This window comes from Dipodomys spectabilis, unplaced genomic scaffold (genome assembly GCF_019054845.1).
Source record: "Dipodomys spectabilis isolate Male_0828 unplaced genomic scaffold, ASM1905484v1 ptg000015l, whole genome shotgun sequence".
In the NCBI taxonomy this organism is placed as follows: domain Eukaryota; kingdom Metazoa; phylum Chordata; class Mammalia; order Rodentia; family Heteromyidae; genus Dipodomys; species Dipodomys spectabilis.
In genome coordinates, this window is record NW_024870692.1 from 9133179 (window position 1) to 9152536 (window position 19358).

At 35.2% G+C, this 19358-nt stretch overlaps 1 protein-coding gene across 2 annotated transcripts in view; it reads right to left on the reverse strand.

Moving 5' to 3' along the window:
• Positions 1–19358, reverse strand: part of Arfgef1 (ADP ribosylation factor guanine nucleotide exchange factor 1) — a 114453-nt gene that overhangs the window by 55348 nt on the left and 39747 nt on the right. For both annotated transcript variants that reach the window (XM_042666362.1, XM_042666358.1), the window contains exons 8-14: positions 14270–14445; positions 13306–13439; positions 8227–8461; positions 5738–5837; positions 5493–5632; positions 5282–5390; positions 4258–4459 (exon numbers count right to left, since the gene is read on the reverse strand). In XM_042666362.1, coding sequence (XP_042522296.1) covers positions 4258–4459; positions 5282–5390; positions 5493–5632; positions 5738–5837; positions 8227–8461; positions 13306–13439; positions 14270–14445 — 1096 coding nt within the window. The remainder of the gene's footprint in view (positions 1–4257; positions 4460–5281; positions 5391–5492; positions 5633–5737; positions 5838–8226; positions 8462–13305; positions 13440–14269; positions 14446–19358) is intronic.

The following is a 19358-nucleotide window of genomic DNA, read 5'->3' on the forward strand; positions in this document are numbered from 1 at the left end:
AACTAATTTTGAGTAAGGACATGGACACTAAGTATTTCACACTTTGAATATGTATTTTTCTAAATTCTTAAGTATTTTTGGTTCACGTGAAAACATGGATTAGAATAGAACACAAAACCTTCCTAACTATATTGCTTATTTATCTTTACCTACTCATCTCAGGCCTGTCTATTCTTATATATTCTCTTGAATTCCCTAAACATATGTGTTTGGAGATTCTTCCTTTGCATGCCTTTACAGGCTCCATTTACACTAAAAAAAAAAAAGTAAAACTGAACCTCTTAGCTTAAGACTCACCTTTTATTATTTGGATATCTTATCATCTAATACTGGAGATTTTTTTAAAGTATTTTTATTACTTTAAGTAGTTATACAAAGGAGCTGCCATTCACCAAAGCGATTTATGAATACAGAGGCTCTTCATCAGTTACCCCTCCCTTTCAAGATTTTACCCACCCCCTCCCAACCTACTCCTCTTACTTAATTTTAGATTATAAATTGAATTTTATGCCATTTAACAAAGCAGTATGTGCACAGTACATCTTTGTCGGTGTCATCACTTTAACATCCCCCTATTGAGCCATTCCTTGTATTTCTCAATTCCAGGTATGTATGTATGTGCACGCATGAGTGCGTGTGTGTGTGTGTGTGTGTGTGTGTAAAAATGAATGCTTGTCTGCATTCTTCCCCCTTCATTGTTCTATCCCCATCCCCTTACTCCCACCACCTTCCCCTCTTGCAAGTATCAATTTCCTGGGACATTTTTTGTTGAGTTTTGACTTAGTCTTTTTAAATGATTATACTACTTGCATTCTCCATAGAGTCAATTACACTTTTGTTAATTCATCTGTAATACCTTGCTTACTACCCAGTTGTTTACTTGTAGATTTACAGGCACATTCTAGCTACTACAAATGAGGGAAAACATGCAACCTATGTTTCTCTAAATCTGGCTATTTCGCTTAACATAATTTTTTCCACATCTTTCCATTTCCTTACAAATGGCACAATATCATTCTTTCTGGTGGATCTAAAGAATTCCACATTTTCTTGATCCATCTGTCCACTGAGGGGCATTTGGGCTGATTCCATACCTTGGCTATGGTAAACAATGCTGTAGTGAACATGGTTTGTGCTAGTAGCTTTCCTTGTTTGTGCTCTATTGGATAAATGCCCAGGAGTGGAATTCCTGGGTCATGCTCTTCCTTGAAGGATTAAGTCCTGCCTTACTCCCCAGGGTCAAGCAAAGCACCAAGTGTGTGCTCACATGCTTGTCCGCAGGCAGGTCATTCTGACCTTGGCCCCCAAAAGACAACAGGCCCCACATCCCAGCATTCCACTGTGGGTCTAGCCAAGGACATCACTAATGGCCTCCAAGAGACCATAGCCCATTTTTTATTCTCTGCTTCCTTGTAAAAATCTATATAAGCCCACCTCAAAATCCAGTCCCTTGCACAACCTCCAAACCCACTGAAAGGTCTGTGCCCCTCGCTGTTCCTCAATAAACGGTCCTTGCCTGTTGACAATTGAGTCCATCCTATTCCTTTTCCGTTCTCAATTTTCCCAACACTTCCTATCTCATTTTGTCCATATGGTAACCTACCCTTGGAACCGCTGGCAAAAACATCTTTCTAAATCAGAAATTTGATGATGTCATTCCTCTAAAAAACTGTAACAAGTGTCAATAAGAACAAAATGAAAACTCATTTACAGCAGAAATGAGACCTTCTATAATACAAATCTCACCTCCTGTTACTTCTTCATTCTGCCTGTCTTGCTGAATAAAGTCCTCAAATAATCCTCCCTGTCTACACTGGAGCCAAACCCTCAGTCCTATTTTTTCATATAGGGCTTTGCACTTTTTTGCCCATCCTGGGAAATATTTCAGTCTCTTTTCTGGAATATTCTTTCCTACTCCGTCTTAATGATTCCCTTGTTAAATTCTAATTTATCCTCAGCCACATGTTAATTCAATTACTTTTCACTAAGATAAACACCTCTCCACTCCCTAGAAGAGTAGGGAAGCTAAATCTCAACTTTTTTTTCTCTTATGGTATTAGGACTTTGATCTCAGGACCTTTTGCTCTCGCTCAGCTTTTTTGCTACTAGAGTTATGTATCTAATCTGGCACTATCACTTATTAACTGGAGATAGGGACTTTTCTGCTTCAGCTGGCTCCAAACCTCAATCCTCGAATCTCAGCTTCTTGGATAAGTTCCAATCCACTGGTGTTTGGCTGGAACTTAATTTTGAAAAAAAAATTTTTTTTTTAATAGGCAGTAGAAAAAAAAGACTTCAGACAAAGAATAAGTTATACAAAACTAAAAAAAAAAAAAAAAGAACAATATGATGAACAGCTCTGATTTTTGCAACAATGATTCCAGAAGATACAAATCTTGATGGTACTGTCTGTTATCACAAGAAGCCCTGACTATATTCTCTAAGAGAAGAGGGAAACAGAGGCAGACTTAAAAAAAAATGGCACTGGGTCTTGAGGACCTCATAAATGCTAAGCAAGCACTCTACCACTGAAGTACAACTCTAGCCCCTAGAAGTAGACTTTGATTGAAGAAAGTAGTTGGTCAGGCACAGGGGCTTATAATCCTAGAAGACGTTGATTTGAAGTCAGTCTGGACAAAAAGTTGGCAAGAATTATGTTTCAATAAGCCAGATGTAGTGATACATGGCTGTGATCTCAGCTATGGAGGAGTTTTAGAAGGACTATGGTCCAAGGCCAGACTGGGCAAGAACTACAAAGCTCTATATGAAAAATAAGCAAAAAAGGGCTAAGAAAGTAGCTCAAGTAGTAGAGTTCTTGCCTATCAAGCAGAAGACAGAGCTCAAACACTAGACCTGTGATGATGGCTTCTTGATCCTCAAGTACTTCAAATTCTTGGCAGCACTTTGTACAAGTCTCTATTTGTGATCTTACATGGAACTAATTTAAAAAAAAAACTATTTTGTCCACATTTAGACCATAATATTGAAGGGACCAGTGACTTCATGGTGCTTGGTATAGTCAAGTACCAAATCTGTGTTTGTTGAATGACCAGCAGAATTTCAAAATGTGTAATTGTTTACACATACTAAACAATAAACCCCTTAGAAAGAAAGGAAGGGTCATTTCATTCAGTTACTTTACCTAGAAACTGTATATCTAGAACAGACAGGATGTAGATTTATATAGACTGAACAATTTGAATGAAGTTCTGATGGTTACTTAATGAGTCAACTTTGTTAAGACTTTACAATCTTACAACATATATATATATATATATATATGTTGTAAGATTGTAAAGTCTTAATATATATATATATGTCAACATTTTTCATATTTAGCACTGAAAAAAAATATTTCAACTGTTACCCAAAGGCATTGTTTAAGTATCATCAGAAAGAAATGTTCTAAAGCAGAAGTAGCAAAACAGGTAAACACACAACAAGATTTTAAATAGTTTACAGTAGCTAGAGTCAGGATCAGAGGCCAAAAAATAAATTTTTCCTTATTGCACCTTTGGAAAAAAACAGAATAAGAAGGATGACAAAACAGCTGTCAGCATAGGAAATAGCCCAGAAGCAAGCAAATGTCACAAAACTTAGAAAGAAAACTGATTTCACAAGATTAGAGTCTAGTACAGTAATCAGGCTGAGAAAGAGATAATCATCTTAATATATAAAAATGAAATCAATAACAAGTGTATTACTAAGAAGAGTAGTTAGTACACTTGTAACACAATTGGAGAAAATATAAAACCAATGTTAACTACTAATAGTTTCGAAGTTTAAATTTTTAAGCTGTCACCTGAAATATAATAGGGGATTTTCATAACTGAACCAAATTTACAAAATGCAGAAGTTAAATAAGGAATAATTAGAATTCTTAGATCTAAGAGAGATAAGATAGTAATTTTAAAGCAATAAAAATAATGAGAAGCTGGGTGCCAGTGGCTCACTCCTGTAATTCTAGCTATTAAGAGGCTGAGATCTGAGGATCATGGTTCAAAGCCAGCCTCAGCAGGCAAGTCTGTGAGACTCATCTCCAATAAACCACCAGAAAACTGGAAGTGGAGCTGTGGCTCGAGTGGTAGAGTGCTACCTGAGGGACAGGGCCCAGGTCTAGAGTTCAAGACCCACGACTGACACATCCCCGCCCCCCCACCCAAAAAAAATAATAATGTAGGAAAATTCAGGATAGAAGTGACATGTTTCTGGCAGAGGGATAGTCAGTAACATTTCTCCTTAAACTCTGACACTTACAAATCTATCCCTTGTTCTATGATTTCCTTTTGTTGCTTCAGGACTTCAAATTGCTCTGGATTATCAGTGCCAGACATTTGTGTGCTATAGCTACCAATTCCTGATGATGATGTTGATTCCAGGGAGTTTAAACTTCCGTATCTGTTTATTGTTTCAGGGTGTTTCATTTCACTCATCTCTTGTTCTGATGGTTTTTCCTGACCTGTAAGAAGAAAACCTGTTATAGTGGTCAAGTAGTATCCTGATTATCTCTAGCAGATGCCTAAAACCACAAATAGGACAGAAGTCTGTACTTATCATATTTGTACCTATAATATATGTCCATGATAAGTTAAAACTTGAGTATGGTAAGAGATAAAATACAATAGTAAGAGATAAAAATATAAACAGTGGGAGTGCATAGCTCCCCAAATCTTATTGTACCATAGACGTAAGCAACTTTAGCATATGGTATTGTTCCCTTATTAAGTAAAACACTTTTATCTTTTTATAGTCTACACTTTCTCTTTGGCATATCCCTATTTCTACCATCTCTACTCTAACGCTTTGGGGTCATTATTAAGTAAAATAAGGATCACCTTAGCGTAAGTACCTTACTACCATGATGTGATCTAATAAAGAAGGCTACTAAGAGAGTAACAGGTAACAGAAACAGTGTGAATACACAGGATAAAAGGATGACCTATTTCCTAGGTAGGAAGGAGAAGGATATTGTAAGATTTCATCCTACTATTCATACTGAATCGCTGACTGACATAATTTTCTATTTAATAGTGTTTTCAGATTATGGTTAATTACAGGTAACCAAAAAGTGAAAAGTGAAATCACAGATAAAAGAGGCAGTACTGTATTCTATTTAAAAATATGAAAAGAAAATAAGGCATTTCAATGTTATTTAGACTTCTAACACAAAGTATTTGGTGCTTAACAAATGACATACTACTTTAATGGCATTTTCAACTATCCTTTAAAGGATCATTTATTTAAAATGATGAGGAATTAGGAATTCAAAATGTTACTTTACCAAGAGTTGTCTGAGAGTTGGGATTCACATACTGATCCTTACTCCATTCCACCATACACTTCAAAATCGACACTAAACATTCTAAACCTTTTTTCCTCAAGCTCAATTCCTATAAAATAATTCATAAACAGAATAGAAATTAGATCTTTTAAGGAAAATGCTTCTCTTCTTTGATAAAGTTTAAATTTAAAAATGTTTTTAAGGTTCTTACCTGAACACTACTCATACCAAGTTCTTGACTGCCTCTTCCTTGGGCAATTTTTGATAGATCGTTTACCAGTCTTTCAAATATATTTGCTGCATTTAAGTCACAGTCATAGTTTACATAAATATCTACTACACTCTGAGCATCTGTAACAATACATTAATTTTGTTAATATGTATCTAGAACATACATATATTTGGTCTTTAAATATCTCAATGTAAGACAAAATAAAGAAAAATAATTCCACATACCGGCACAAATCCTTGTCAGTGTCTGAATAACCATCCATTTGTGATCAAATGAGCTGGTCGAAGTTTCCAAAATATATAGGAAAATTTCTTTAAAGAACACCTATGATTATGAGGAAATTTCTGTTTAAAATACTACTTATAATTCAGGAACCAGGGTCCTCTAGAGTCTAACTAGGTTAAGTTTTGTCTCTTACCCTCAGTATTAAAATAACTGGGAATTAAAATACTCTGTCATCAATTATATTTTTCAGACATTCTAATATTGGGCAGGCTTAACAGTTCCTAGATATAAATGTAGCTTATACTTTCAAAAGGATCTAATTCTTACATGCTGCTATATTTTTCTAATTGCAAAGTAAAAATTTTTATTGCCTGACAATTTCACACAATTTTTCATACCAAATACTATCAAACACAAACGAGTGCCAGTACTATGGCTTGAAATCAGAATCTCATACTCTTCATTTTTTTTACTCAAGGCTCATGCTTTGAGAATTTAATTCAAATTATTCTTGAGAGTGATTGTGACTTAAGGAATTACTGAAAAACAAGACTTAGTATTTTGTGGAATTTGTATTTTCTGAATCTAGGAATAATAATAGATAATAAAAGATAACTGGCATCTTCTCCTCCCAAGAGTCAAGTATCCTTATAATGTACTCTCCTTTCATGGAACTCAAAACATCTCTACTTACTTATTTACATTAAGTGTGTCTTGTGGACTTAAAGTTCTACAGGGATAGGGTCACCAAGTTTTTCTGGCTAAACACTGTGTCCATGCTACATGACACAGAAGTAAGTGCTCAACAAATACTTATTTAGTCCTGTTGCCACAGTTTCCAACACTGTAGAAAGTAACACAAGAATGATGTAGCAAACTCACAGGAGTGCTATAAGGATTAATCAAAGGAAAATATAACTGTTCAATATGGAGAAAGACTGATGAACTTCAATTAAACCATGCTACATTCATTTCACAACATCATTATCTTTGCAAACCTGAATAATGATAGTAGCTATAAATACTGCATGTAACCCAATGAAAAACAGGAATTGCAGGTATTACTGTCAAATCTCAGTCAAATGTCTAGTAAGTTGACATGGGACACAATGTCTAACACACATATTCTACTACGAAAGAATTAAATGAAAATATTTTCCTTTAATCCATGTAAAATATTTTTAATGGATACTAGTTAAGAAAACATTTATTGTTTGGCCCCAACTCTAAAAAATAAAAGTTACATATTTCTTTCTAAGTATACCATAAAAAGATAGTAATAGTGTTGTAAATAAAGGAACTCTGGAACTCTCTAATTTACAGAATAATATACAATACAGACTGGAGAGCTGAGGGGAAAGAAAAATGATGTAGAAAACACAGTAAGCCCAAAGTATTTTTTGATTCATTACAAATGTTTTGACCAAGTGTGATTCAGAAAAATAATTTCAAAAAATTAGAAATTTTGAAAAAATTTGGAATTCTCATGTATGTGTTGTATGTCTCAGAGGATTACAGAAGGGCTCATTCAGTCCTTCATTTTTATTGTTTCAATCAAAGGTGTTTCCTTGCCCTTTATGAAATCTGCCTCTGAAGAAGCAAATGGTATCCCAAAAGAAAGATTAAAGATAATGTGCTTACATGTTAAACATTTTAAACTTGCTGCATGGGGCATGTCTTTGGCACAAGTTGAATAGTGTGAGGGGAAAGAAGTGAATCAAGCACCTGCAGCACAGCACTGAACTCTATGCATCTTGAATTTTTTCATATTTTTACTCAACAGCAGTATTCTTGAAACAAAAAAACAGTGAATGCCAAAGGCCTATTGTTTAGCTGCTATATCATATTACACTGAAAGTCTTTTACTACATGCTGGGTGCTTAAACCTTGGATCTCAAGGAGGTTGATAACTGAGAATCTCAGTTCAAAACTAGCCCCGGCAAAAAAGTGAGACTCCTTATCTCCAATCAACTACCAAAAAGCTAGGCTGGAAGGGTGGCTCCAGTGGTAGTATACCAATCAAACAAGCAAGGTAAGCAAGAGTGAGGCTTTAGGTTCAAACTTTGGTTTGAACTGCTAAATTAACAATAAAGTCAAAACACACAGAACAACAACAACAACAAAAGACTCATTTAAACGATAAAATATGAAGTCCTAATTTCAAATACAGAGTTATTTGAAGAAAAAAAAAGTCTTAGGAACTGATATGCCCACATATGTTCCAACATGGTTGGAAGATTCTTCAGTTTAGCTTTATAAATCTTCCAATACATTTTAAAACCACAAAAAAATGTTACTCTGTTTCTAAAAATCTTAGAAGAAAACTTCAGAAATAATAAATGTAAGCATATATGTATGTATACAAATACATGACAGCACACAAATATTATTATGAATTATGGACAGTTTCTAGCATATTATTAATCTGTGATGAAACAAATGAAATAACCAATAAAAATAAACTTTAATGTCTAAATATGGAACAGACCTCAATCTGCATCTTCAGATGTGTCTTGAAGTTTGACAACAAAGTAAGAAATATGGAAAGAGAAAGCTCAAAAACTTCTGGAACAGATGAGACTCCATTTTTTGAGAGTGCAACACAAAGATACTGTTTAATAGCATTAATAAACATTTCATTTGTTCTAAAAACAGGTCCTGCATTCTGCAGAATGGACAGAAGTAATTGCAATGAAAGAATCTTGGAGCGTAACTCATGAGACCTGAAATATAGAAAAAGAAACTGAATATATGGACAAGTTTACCATTATGATAATAACAGACTGATCAAAGGTACTTCCTGGTACTACATAATTTCACAAACTTCTATAATATAGAGGGAGAGAAAACTCTACAATATGAAGAAGAACAAGCTACTAACCATGGATATACTTCCTTGTACCACATAATTTCAGACTTTATAAATGAGAAAAAACATCTCTCACAAATACTTAACATCAGCCTTCTGTTTCACTAGAGTAACTTGTATATTTATGCCTTGTTTTTGTTTTTTCACCTCTATATTTCTCCTTAGAAATCACTGTAACCTTTCTCAGACCAAGTATCATGTTTAGCATATATGAATTCCAATATATTTTTACTAGTTACACTACTCAAAATTCCTCATCATCAATAAAAAGTTTTGGTTGCATTAATATTATTAGTCCAAGCTTACTTTTTAAATAACCACTTGAAGGTGTTTGCTCTTTTGAAATAAACATATAGGCTTTTAGAACATTTAAAAACTGTCTCTTGGGTGGGCACTGGTGGTTTATACATGTAATCTTACATACACCGGAGGCTGAGACCTGGAGCATTGTGATTCAAAACCAGCCCAGGCAGGAAAGTCTTATTTCCACTTATCTACTTGGAAACAAAGTGAAGCTGTGGCTCACAGTGGTAGAACATTAGCTTTGAGCAAAAAAGCTAAAGAATGGCTCCCAGGCCCTGAGTTCAAGCCCTATAGCTGATCCTCACCTCCCAACCCTCCCCCCCACCCCCTCCAAATATCTTAATAGCTGGAGCCACTTATTCTAAACATCTTTGTAATGAAAAGCTGAAAAATACTGGCTTATAATTTGAATTTTTTTCTTGATCAATATATTTTAAATTTCACAAACACAAACTTTCCTATCAAAATAGTTCTCTTATGTCCAAACACTCCTTTGGTCCCAAGGAACATTTCAAAAACAAACCACACTTTAATGCTCTAGCAATTTCAAAAATCTTATTCCAAATGCTGTATGTAGTCATATTTACCTAGAATATTAAATATTAAGATTTCCATCATAAAATTTTGTTTAAATGTATTTAACAGGAATACTTAACTTTATATAAACTGTATCACAAGAAAAATACCACCTTGTTTGAGTAGGAACATGAAGGTTCAAGGCCAACTAGGCAAAAAGTTTATGTGATCTCATCTCAACAGAAAAGGCTGGGCATTATGGTATGTACATGTCATCCCAGCTATGGTGAAAGCATATATGGGGGAATGTGGTCTAGACTATAAGGCCAAAAGTGAGACCCTAGCTCAAAAATAACCAGCGTAAAACGAGCTAGAAGTATAGAGTGTCTGCCTGGAAAGTACAAAGACCTGAATTCAAACCCAGTAGAGTACTGCCAAAAATATAAAATAGAGCCAACGATATCACGGCTTCTTATTACACAGTTGTATTTCCAAGATAGCTATTATTCTGAGTCTAGAATTATGTGCAACAAATATATCAGTACAAAAAATTGTAGGTAAAATAGCAACACGTAAGAATTTAAGTAGCTATCAGAAAATGCAGATATTTAAGTTCCAGTCTTTATTTTCTAGTGTTCCAAGGCTCACACAAATGCTGCTTCCACCAGATGTGCTTCACATAATCATCTATTTTACTCAGTTACCTTAGAAATTAGGCACTGTGCTTGATACCTTTATATCCCTGGGATTTACATTGTACTCAAAAGTGCTCCAAAGGCTATTTTTGTGTTCAAGCATTTAAATAACTATTATGTACAAAGAATTAACAAGTGAAGAAAGGATCACACTTTCTAGGTCATCATCTTAGCAAAAGCCAGAAAAGACAAAAAAGAATATTATCTAACTACGAAAGTTCACTGAACTTTTGACAAAAATTCAAGATAAAAAACATTATACTTTATCTTTGGTATAGGTTCTAAGACAGAGCCCTTAATTTCTTTCAATTTCAATCGCAATTTTTTCTTTTTTCTTTTTTTGTCGGTTATGGGTATTAAACTCTGGGCCTGGGCACTGTCCCTCAACTCTTCAGATCACGGCTAATGCTCTACCTCTTGAGCCACAACTCCACTTCCGGTATTCTGGAGATAAGAGTCTCACAGACTTTCCTGCCTGAGCTGGCTTTGAACTTGATCCTCAGATCTCAGCCTCCTGAATAGCTAGGGTTACAGGCCTGAGCCACCAGCACCTGGCCAATCACAATTTTTAAATAATGGCAGACATGAGTTTTAGTAATACAAAATTCCTAAGTTTGTTCTTTTCTTTCTTTTCCTTCTTTTCCTCCCTCCTTCCCTCCCTGCCTCTCTTCCTTCCCTTCTTTCCTCCCCCCGCCCCCCGTTTCACTTGAGTCACAGCGCCACTTCCAACTTTTTGAGGAATCAAACCCAGGGCTTCATGCATGCTAGACAAGCACTGCACCACTAAGCAACATTCCCATTCTTTATTTCTTAACATAGGTCTTTGTCAAATCAGAATTAGAGATCAAAATTATCTTCTTTTTTTTTTTTAAATAATGTCTCACTATGGAGAACAGGCTGGCACAGGATTCATAATCCTATTGCCTCTACCTCCAGTGCTGGGATCACAGGCAGTACAGAACCATGCAAAGTTAAAATTGTCACGTTTTGAATGAAAAAATTATTTTACCCTATTTTCCGCATTTTCAAAATGCAGAAAATAACATGCATTTCTGACTCTCAGGATTTGATCCAGAAAAAAATTTTAGAATCTTCTACTTCTGTACCTAAAAAAAAAAGTTTTCCCTAAACCAAAATAATGTGTCAAAGTAAACCTATAGAAACTATGATGTGGTCTGCAAAAACTCAGAATTTTTGTTGTGATTATCTTTAGTCTCCTTAATTAGCACTTAGCAATTAAATCAGGAGAAGTTGATTTTTTGTAATTAAAGTAGAACTGCTTACATTTTGTTCCTATCTCAATACTCTTAATAAATAGCATTTAATCTGCAATCAAGAATTCAATGTATATCCTACAAAATTAAGAAAAGCAAGGAAAGAGGTAGCTTACATAGGAAGCTGAGATGTAAGGACTGCTGTTTAAAGCCAGCCCAAGCAATCAAGTTCATTAAACTGTTATCTCCAATTAAGCACCAGAAAACCACAAGTGGAGCTGTGGCTCTAATGGTAGAGTGCTAGCCTTGAGCTAAGAAGCTCAGGCCTTGAATTCAAGCCCCAAGACCACCACTACCACCACCAATAACAAAAGAAAAGCAAGGAAAGTAGTGGGTTAGGAGGAGTGGGTGAGAATATTAAAAGGGGTGACATTGATCAAGATATATTGTATTCAAAAACTGCTTTGTTGAATGGCAACTCTTTTGTACAACTACTTAAAGAGAATTTAAATAGTTAAAGATAAATTACACACACACTTTAATCTTTTATTCTTTCCTCCTCCAAGAGTCTTGCAAGTGCTCTATTACTTGAACACTACTTGAGCAATACTTGCTTTTAGTTGCTTTGCAGGTAGGATCTTGCACTTCTATCTGGTGGGCCTCAAACAGGTATTCGTCTCCCCAGTAGTTGGAATTAAAATGTGCACTACAAGCCTGGCTCTTCCAAAAGATTTTTTTCAGAAATTTCTTAAACTGTCAAGTTGCAATATATTCTGCTACATAATAGCAAGCCATTTTTAAAACTCTTAATATCAACTGCAAGCAGAAATTGAACTTCAACCATATGAAAAATCTGACTATTTATGGCTTCTAAAAAATAGTACTTTCCTAGAATTTAGAATAATGTAGTTGATGGGAATTACACAAGTCACTCCTCTCTCAAAAGAATTTCCTCCTGCCAGGTACTGCAGGCTTATTCCTATAATCCTAGCTACTCAGGAGGCTAAGATCTGAAGAAAAGTCAGCCAGAGTAGGAAAGTCTGTGAAACTTTTACTTCCAATTGACTATCAAAAAAAGCCTGAAGTGGAGCTGTGGCTCAAGTGGTAAAGTGCTAAACCTCAGCAAAAACCTCAGTGACAGCACCTAAGCCCTCAGTGTAAGCCACACACACACACACACACACACACACACACACACACACACACACACACACACACACACACACACACACACACACACACACACACACACACACACACACACACACACACGGAGAATTTCCTCCCTTTGTTATACAAAGACTTATCAGACATTGTCTTTCATTATAACTTTTAAGACGCCTAGCATGAAGCTGAGAAAAAGCTATACTGACTTCTAATTACAACATGGCAATAAGAATTTAGTCATAAAATATTTACACAGCACCTAGTATGCACTAAGTACTATTCTATATTGAAATCCTACCTTTGTGAAATAATGTAAGGTGGCTTTAAAACTTTAAATTTTTTCCAATGTATGTTTATTGTTATTGTAAAGGTGATGTACAGAAGGGTTAGTTACAAAAGTCAGGTAATGAGTACATTTTCTTCAAACAGTGTCACCCCTTACCTTGCTCTTTCCCAGTTTTTCCCTCCCATCCGCATTCATAGTTCATTTTCAACATAGTGTCAAGTGAGTATCACTAATGCATTTTTTTCAACCTTTGTCTTCTCCTTTGTGATGTCCTCCCCACCCTCCCAAAGTCAAATAAACAGCAACAAAGGGGAAAAAATTCTGTTTCCATTTCTTGGGAGTTCATTTCAATAAATATCATTTTATCCAATATATTTAAGTAAAATATTCTTCCTCCCCAAAACTTAAAGGTTCCACTAGACAAACCTAAACCCAAACACCTTCATAAACACCATTATAATGGTATATTTCAAGCTTTAAAACTGCTATTTGTCAAATAAAGAAGCTAATGACTTACTTTGGATCTGGTGGTCCATCTGACAGTGGTTTCATTGACAGTTTACACAATGACCTGAATACTAGAAAGGCATCCTTTTGTAAAATGTGGGAAAACTTAGCACCAGGTGAAGGTCCTGAAGAATTTCCAGATTCCTAAACAACAAAGACATTTGCCAAGATAAAATATTTCAGCCTTCCAAACTATTTTATTCAATTCAATTCACTAGCAGGTAAGTAATCCCACCTTTGATATGCTGTTCTCATACTCAACAAGAAATTAATACCTGTAAAAATATTCTTTTAAAATATTTTATTTGCCATCACTCTTAAATTTATCTAATTCAAATTACTGACAAATAATTAGCACATTGTGCCCTGAGAAAAATACCTATGCAAAGGCTTTAAATATATTAAGTCTATCTTTAAATCTACTGTTTCTTTGTGTTTTTTACTTTTGCTTTATTCTATTTTTTATTTACTCTGAGTTGAAATAAGGCAATTGTAGAGATAGATAACAATGTTTAAAAGTCAAAAGTTAAAACTGCTAAGAAGGTCAACTACTCCTGAATATAAAGAAATGATTTACAGTAGAGCAAGTTTCAGAGAAGTTTGTTACTACTACGGTACTGATTTCTTTGTCTCTATGAACAGTGGCGAAGATGAAGATTCCATAGACTGCTAAAATATTTCTTACCCAATCATACTGCAACTGTTTTGTGAGTATGTAAAAAGAATGCTTTTTTTAAATAGAATTTCAGTGGAAGGTAGGAAGGTAGAAAGATATGGACATAGATAACACAACTTAGTTAGAAATATATGCATCAGCATATGAAGGAAATAAACTGTTCTAATATCAATGAGGGAAAAAAAAATAACCCAAACTTTCTATTTCCTCAAACTGAAATATCTTTAACTGGGAAGATTTACTCCAAGGTTTTGGTAGACTACAAATTTTGCTTTCCTCTCCTTCACCCCATTTATACCTGAGTATCATTGGAAGAGACAGACAATCTGTCATCAGGTAAGGATGGTGTATATGCAACAGAAATTGGTGTTCCTGGTATTCCATTTGCTTGAATATTCTCACTGTCACTACCATCCTCTATAGCTCCAATGTTGCCATCTGTATTTGCATTTATAGTAGTCCCTTCTCCCATCTCTAAAATGATAAGAATAAAAAACATGCGCATATCTGACTTAAGCAAAGCTTCTTTTAAAAAAACATAGCATATGTAATACCAAACAGTGGCAGAAAAACAAAATGAAGCAAAATATATACTGGCACCATTTGAAGGTTAGCATATTTACTATTAAGGAAATATACATCTGGAATGCTTTCAAATATAAACTTTACATTGTTCTGGTAATAAACTCAGCTGATGAGAGGCTACTACAGATGTGCCAAAGCAGAAGCTTAGAAACTTGCTTTTTAATTAATATAAACAATTAACACTAATGCCTTCATATGTTAAGAGAAATTCCTTGCAAAAATGAACATTCCATAGTTTTGGAAATGTTGGGAAAAAAGGTTTTTTAATATGAAGGAAGGGTTTTTTAAATTGTTATTGTTATAGTCTTTAAGTTGCTTATGTGTATGAGGTTTTCCAAAGGAAGTATATCATATGCAGTACTCCCCCAATTTTTTTTCTTTTTTTTACCACAAGGCCCTCCCTTTTTAGAAGACCTAGTCTTTGTACTATCACAAAAAGTTTTCATTAGATCACTGAGTAATCATACTTGAAATTAATATGAACAGAAACAAATAACTTCTAGAAGAACACAGACAATACAAAAAACATCAAGTTCCAAAACCACTCTGTATATATTGTAAATTAGTTAACAAAAGTAAAGAGCAACATATATGCCCAAAGCTGAAATTCAGTAGCTATCTGCCAAGAAATTGCTCCTTTCATGCTGTCAATCGAAAGAAACTATAAACTAGTTTGAAGGAAACATACTAAACTATAAAAACATTCTGGAATATGATATATTTGTGCTCCTATAATATCTCTTCCATTTAACTCAAGTTATTTCATCTTTTTCTCAATTTCTTCATAAGAAACAGAAAAAAATAAAATTTACAAGGAACCACTAGAGCATACATAAAGCATATATAAATAGTGGTTATTACTGATTTTGTTATTAATTGATAACATGTCTTCAACTTCTAAGTAACTCAAGTAATAGGAAAGGTATAGAAGCTCTGGCTTCTCTATGTCAAAATTGTTTTCTGCTCCTTCAGCTGGAACATTCTTCAATAGATTAAGCTGGATAATTCCAAAGAATATTTTGCAATTAACAAGTATTACATGAAAAAGATCATCAACAGGTAAAATATAAGCTGAGTGCTCGTGGCTCCCATCTCTAATCCTAGCTGCTCAGGAAACAGATCTGATGATCATAGTTCGAAATCAACCCAGGCAGAAAAGTCTTTATGAGCCCCTTGTCTCCAATTAAGTAGAAGTAACAGTAGAAGTACAAGTACAAGTAGAGCTGTGGCTCAACTGATAGAGCACAGTCTTGAGTGAAAAAGCCAAGTGAGAGTGCAAGGCCCTGATTTCAAGCTAGGTATATGGTAAGAATTGGAAGCAAAAACAAAAAACAAAAACAAAACAACAACAACAAAACCCAAGAGTATAAGAGTTTGAAAACTTGGGAGTTTGGCTAGAAAAGAAGCACATGAAAATCAGAAATAAGGAAGGTGGTAGCTAAAGAGATCAACTTTGCACTAGGATAGCAGGATAGATGCCATGCAGGCAACCTGCTGGCTCAAGTGTATAAGGGAGTAATTCATTTGAAAAACTCTGCTTTAGGAAGAGAATTCTGGGAGCCCTACTGACAGAGGCTGTCTAAGTGTTTGCACATGCACAGCCCTCCAGGTACTTAGAAGGCACTGCAGCCATAGTCTGAAGGTACCTGGCTAATGCTCAAGCTGGCAACAGGCCTTGGTGCTGTCCATGTGATGCTGGTTTTTAGTCATGCAGAATGCAAGAACAGGGCTGTGGAGACTTCCACCCAGGAAGCTTTCAAGGGAAAGCCTGGGAGGCCAGGCCATGTGGCAGGGTTCACTTCCCTGCAGGCAGCACGTGACAGGGCAAAGCATTAAGTTGTGAGACTGAAACAAAAGCTGCAATGGAAATTCCAGGAATTGAGATATTAAGAATGTGGAAAGCCACAGGAAGCAAGAAAAGGCAGCCAGAGATCACAACTGGCGAGAACTGCCCAATCCCTGGGGATCTCACGTTCTCCCACAAAATGCCCCAGAGGGTAAATATGAGCTACAGAATTTAAGGTTTTTTGTTGTTGTTTTTTTTCCCTGAGGTTCTGTCTTTCATGGTCCTATCCTTCCTCTCTATGCCTCACTCCTGACTTTTGGAATTGGCAATGATGTTGGAGCTGCTTTTTGTTTTGGAGGTACTGGGGTTTAGCTAGTACTGTATCTCACACTCACCAGACAGGTATTACCACTTCAGGAACATCCCCACATTTTAGGTTGTTTTTCAGATAAGGTCTCACTATTTTCTTTTGGCCTGAGGCTGGCATTAACTATGATCCTTCTTAGGACTTCTTATGTAATTGGAACAACAGACTTGTACCATTAGACCAAGGCGCATTTTTTTGAGATGGGGGATCTCACTAATGTTTTGCATGAGTTCGCTCTAAACTACTATCTCTTCTTGATCTCCACCTCCCAAGTAGCTAGGATTATAGATATGAGCCACACTTGGTACAATTTTGGAATTGTTTTTAGGCATTTAGATGGACTACATGCATGTTGCATTGTAAGAAATAAGCATGAATCTTTGGGAGTCAGAAAATGCCCCAAAGGACTCGAGTGTTGAAAGCCTGGTATCCACCTAATGTTGCTATTTGGAAAGGGGCTAAAATCTTCAGTTGGTGGAAGCAGGTCTCTAAGGGCATGCTGTTGAAAAATACCTTATCCTTAATACTTTCTATCTCTACTTCCTATCCATCATGAAGTGAGCTGTTCCGTTCTATAACTTGGTCCCTATCATAATAATCTGTCTTAACACAACTCTGGTACAATCAATGGAAGCAAGTGACTATGTACTGAAACTTGTTTGAGTCAAAATAAATCTTTCCCCCTTTAAGTTGTTTTTTCAGGTACTAAGGGCTTACATTAATACAACACCCACCTGTAGCACTTGCCTTGACATGTCGTAGCTGTTTCCATTACATTTTTCAGTAAGTTCTGTAAGCCTTTTATACTAAAGGTCAAATTCAGCATGCTAAAAATAAACGTTACTTTTCCCAAGTACATATTTTTTCCCAAGTAACTTCTCCAACATCACTTAATTCCACCAACAGTATCATCTACAGGTAAATCATCTATTTAGGCTCAAAAACTGGGATATCATCTACAAAGAAATGAGGCAAACATAGCAGGTCTGATATTGCCTATCCTTCAAAAAGCTTTCTTTTTTACTGGTACCAGTCCTGAGACTTAAACTCAGGGCCTCAGACTATCCCTGAGAATTTTTTTGTTATGGACTGGCACTCTACCACTGAGCCACAGCTTCACTTTCAGCTTTTATGAGTCTCATAGACTTTCCTGCCTAGGTTAGGATCTCAAGTCACAAACTTCAGGTCTCAGCCTCCTAAATAACTCGGATTATAGACACGAGCACTGATGCCTAGCTGAAAGACCTACTTTCAGTTTTGGCATCTGGCTGTACCTAAACTAATTAAAGTATGTGTTTCAGCCATTGAGCTGGAAGAAAACAACAACAACAACAACAAAAAACAAAACCTGCTGATCAAATTTGATTTTTTTTTCCCCATGAGAGTCTAAAATTTTAATATATGCTAAGCAAAGGGTGGCTATGTGACAACTCCCCTCAAAAATATTGATCTTGAAGGCTTTAATATGTTTCTTGAGTAATGATTTTTTTTTTTCATTTCACAATACAACGCAGGAGGAATTAAAGTATTCCTCATGACTTCAATAAAGAGGATTCCCAAAAGTAAAAACACCAGGTTCCTCCTCATACCTCTTCATATTGATGATTTTGCTCTGTACCTTTTTGCTATAATAGGAGTACAACTGCATATTGATTTCTGTGAGCTTTCTCAGTGAATTGACAAAGCTTGTGATAATCTTGAAGGCCTCTGACACAATTATTTTCTCTTTACCTAATTCAAAGTTACAAAATCTTCTTCATCAATACCTGTGATCTCACTTACTATTCATGTTTGTTTGTTCCATTTTCACTGTTAATGTTCTATTCAGACTTAAGATTATTGTTCTAATTTTCTACAGGACTTTTTCTTCATGCATAGTTGTAATCATTGCATTTCTCAATTCTAAAAACTCTAATTCAGTCTAGAATTAGGTCCAACATCTTAATTTATAATTCTGTTGGTTAATCTCAAACTTCTATAACCTTTTCTACTGTATATCATCACATCACATACACAGCACTTCAGTACTTTAGGATACTGGAAATATCTAATCTAATATCAAATCTAATTTTTCTCCCTGAAGAGTCTTGCTATGTAGTTTCCAGCATGTGAAAATACCACTCTTTTATAGTTGTATAAATTCATAGACTTCTGTCATGTCCTATATGATAACCCTCCCTGCTCCCTGATCATTTTGGCCAAATTTTTAACAGGATTTTAACTGCTTATTGCTAATGGAACTTATTACTTTATTAATCTACGTATAATCATTCCAAATTTATTCCATATTCACATACGTATGTACATCTTAATTTTTGTATATAAGCAATTGTATATATTCCAAAAGTATATGCTAGATAAGAATGATGAAAAAGATGAGAAAGCAATCAGATACATATTTGCTTCTGGAGTTGTAACAAGGAAATGTTTTACATGAGAATTAGTGTACCTAAAATAGCAATATTCTTATTCAAGATCCATACTACATATTCAATCCTACTTCTAAAAGTATATGTAGCAAGGTATTATGCTTACTCCTATTTAGGGATCATGAACTGAAGATGCTCTTTGTATTTGTTTCAGATAACCCTCAATGAAATAAAGCTATTTATGAAAAACACGAGTGAGGCCAGGTATGGTAGCTCAATA